The 3525-nt window shown below is 40.0% G+C and overlaps 1 protein-coding gene across 1 annotated transcript in view; it reads left to right on the plus strand.

Moving 5' to 3' along the window:
* Positions 1-284: 284 nt before the first annotated feature.
* The window catches only part of LOC103521044 (arrestin-related trafficking adapter 3-like), a gene marked incomplete at both ends in the record, with an annotated part of 5982 nt that continues 2741 nt past the window's right edge, over positions 285-3525 (plus strand). Inside the window, 4 exons of the mRNA XM_017448690.1 lie at positions 285-1670; positions 1834-1984; positions 2277-3277; positions 3357-3373. Of these exons, the coding sequence (XP_017304179.1) occupies positions 285-1670; positions 1834-1984; positions 2277-3277; positions 3357-3373 (2555 nt within the window). The remainder of the gene's footprint in view (positions 1671-1833; positions 1985-2276; positions 3278-3356; positions 3374-3525) is intronic.

Consider the following 3525-nt stretch of genomic DNA (forward strand, 5'->3'; position numbering starts at 1 on the left):
CTCCAATCTTGTTCAGTAATCAGTCAAAATGTACGTACGTACTTTGTACAGCTATTTAGCTGCAAAGGTACCGTGTGCAACCTATGCGCTAATGTTTGAAACAATGATGATGGGCAGTCTTTTCTACAGCAAAGAGTTATATTGTTATAACACTTTTAACTGTCCATATCTCATCATCGTTTCATAATAAATCTCCTCACGTTTAATATTTCGGAGGTTCTCTTGTTTATCTGCCCCCTTTTTCCGTCAAGTTCCTAATTTCAATTCAAAATTATCTGTTTCAGATCCACTACCAGCCACTGTCACAACAGATGACGCCTCAGACCTGACCTCCGCCACAAACAAGAGCAAGAAGTTCAAACTACAACGCAGCGAGAGCGATCGCGTCCCCTTGAAACCTACCAACGAGGAGTACTCATTCAAAGACACGATGAGAATCAAAACTATGCGCAAACACTACAACAAAGATCTGATCGACAGACTCCTGTTGAGACCCAAAGAACCGCCACCTCCACCACCTAACAACCAAACGGAGAAGAAACAGATGGACAACGCTACGCCAGCGACGAAGTCATTAGGACACTCTACAAGTGATGGAGCTTTAGCGATGAATGAGAAACTACCCCGTGTTAATCCTCGTGGTAGTTTACTGGAAGACACAAACTCTGAAAACCTCGTCGTGTCGAAAGCAATCCATTTGAAACTGATCAAAAACAACCCAGACTACGAATCCATAAAGTTGTTCAACAAATACGAGCTGCCCAGTATACCCGAGGAACAGAAGCTGTCACCCGTTTTAAACAAGAAAGAAACAGGATCCAAGTTTGTAGTGAACGATGTACAGTCTGCCTTGTTGAAAGAGATAAATGATAAATTGAGGAGGATGGAGGAGAAGAGAGCCAAGAAAGAAAATCTCTACGACGATATCATTGAAGACTTGGGTGATGATAGCACGCGAGATGAAACAATGGGAAGTGAACAACTGGAAAATGTTCTAGAAAACACAAGTGATACAAAAGAAGGGGAACAAACTGAAACATTGAGTGACGATCATAGCTACGATTCTCCAGCTGAACCTTATGAAATCATTGAACTCAAACCAAAACTAACGCTGACGATGGACAACAAGGAAATCAAATATAAAGACAAGACTGAAAATAGAAACATCAAACATACTGAACAATCTGCACATCTCAATAGTGTTAATAGTTGTAAAGCTCAGCCTGATAGAGAATTAATGCAAGGCAATGAACATGATGTAAAGAAAGAAAAAGAATTGATAAACAATCCAAAGACGTATTTGGGTATCCAGAATGAAAATGTTCATTTACCGAATCCTAATAATAGCACTAAATCAACAAAGTCACTCTCACCCATCAATGCTAGTTTTCATCCTAAAGACACGTCCACACCGATTCATACTCGCGTCAAATCAAACATAGAAGAATTATCGTCCAATATTTCCGACAAATCTTCCCATCAGTCAAGTCTATTGAACCAAAGTTCCAAATCTGTGTCGACAATATCAGTTGAATCCAACTTACGTAACACTGTAGCAGATAGTAAGACTCATTCCAGTATATCAACAGCGACAACTTTGGGCGAAAAGAAATCTACAGTAGCGGCAACGTCAAATGAGATGATGAACATTTTGCCAAAGAAATCTTCAGGTAAGCTCTAGCAATATTTACAAAAGTAACTATGAGTGTCCATAGAAAAAATGTCTCATCTTATGGGTTTATATTGCTTGTTATGAGTTGCAGTTTTGCATCTAGATATTGTTTTGTTCTAATATTATTACATTTTTGATGTCATTTATTTCTCATGTTCCAGGCACATCGATTCTCATCAATAACACAACCAATCAGAACAAATCCTCCATCATGATCACGAACAATAGCGGAGTAAGCGAACCGGCCCAGAGTTTCCCAACCATGCCAAAGTTTCATATCGGTCCGAACGGAACCATTGGGCGCAACAGTACCAAAACACCCTCTACTACTAAAATCTAGAAAAAATGTCTTATGGGTTTATATTGCTTGTTATGAGTTGCAGTTTTGTATCTAGATATTGTTTTGTTCTAATATTATTACATTTTTGATGTCATTTATTTCTCATGTTCCAGGTACATCGATTCTCATCAATAATCCAACCAATCAGAACAAATCCTCCATCATGATCACGAACAATAGCGGAGTAAGCGAACCGGCCCAGAGTTTCCCAACCATGCCAAAGTTTCATATCGGTCCGAACGGAACCATTGGGCGCAACAGTACCAAAACACCCTCTACTACTAAAATCAACTGCAATGTGATAACTATCAATATAACACCGGATGTCAAAGACGTTAACACCAACTCAAGCTTTACCAACTTTGGTCAACCAGTCAGCGAAGTTATACTGGGAACCGGTGCCACACCGAATAGAACGTTTGTTAGTCATGTGAACAGCAATGCAACCAACCTGGGAAAACCAGAAGACATCTATCATTCCAGTAACATTCTGATCAAACATGACCTGAGTCAAACTTATGCTGACTTTACACCGGATGACACGATGCTGGATAGTTTGATTGAAATCCCAGAACACTACCAGCAAAGTGGAGTGAAAGAAAAGATAGATACCAACGACAGCAGTCGAACAAACCATTGTGATAGGCGTACAGAAAACACTAATCTTGTAGTCAATTCCAAAGCAACGGAAAAGGAAAACGGCAAACTTGTGATAACTAGTCAATTAGGCAACCGAAATAGCGCTCTAACAATCGAGGACAAAACCAACGACAAAACTCCGAACCAAGCTCGAATCGACGAAATCAATCAAACATTCTCGAACCTCATCAAAGATAATTATGATCCGATCAGAGCCGTCAAGAACAAGCTGGTCCCTCACATTTGTAAAAAAGAAAACGCTGAAGATGAACCTGTAAATAAAGGAAGCGTTGAGAGTGCTCACAAAGAAAATAATGCAAGTATGGAAAATGGAATGGATCTTGTAAAGGTTACCGCTGGAGACATGGTTACGCCAATGAAGATAGAGACAGCAGAGGATCTACGTAAAGTGGAACCAGTAGCTGCTGAAATCACTACAAACAAAGATGCTGCTTTGGATACACTGAATGCAGACAAAGCTAATGACTCTGGAGCTGCGGATTTCAATGATGCGACTAGCACTAGTGACTATGGCAGTCACTATTACATGTCTTCCCGTATTGATACTATCATTGAGGATATAGAGAAGGAGCAAGAGGAAGAGGAGGACCATTACGAAACTATTGGTAAGTGAACAACCATTACTGAGCTTTGGTGTGACAGGCTAATTTTTGACACTGGTAAAGAGGATTGTTTTCTTAATAGGTTCGATAGAGGGGACTGTAATGACTGAAGTCTTATCGGCCTGAAATCAAAGAGAGAAGAAGGCCGGGATAGGAAAAAGGCAACCTTTCCAAGAATCCGAGAACGAACCTTATCTGTTTAGGATAAACTTCACCCCGGACGGTAATCGGTTGTTAATTTTGATTCTTAT

Source organism: Diaphorina citri, unplaced genomic scaffold (assembly GCF_000475195.1).
Source record: "Diaphorina citri unplaced genomic scaffold, Diaci psyllid genome assembly version 1.1 scaffold4434, whole genome shotgun sequence".
Taxonomy (NCBI): Eukaryota; Metazoa; Arthropoda; class Insecta; order Hemiptera; family Psyllidae; genus Diaphorina; species Diaphorina citri.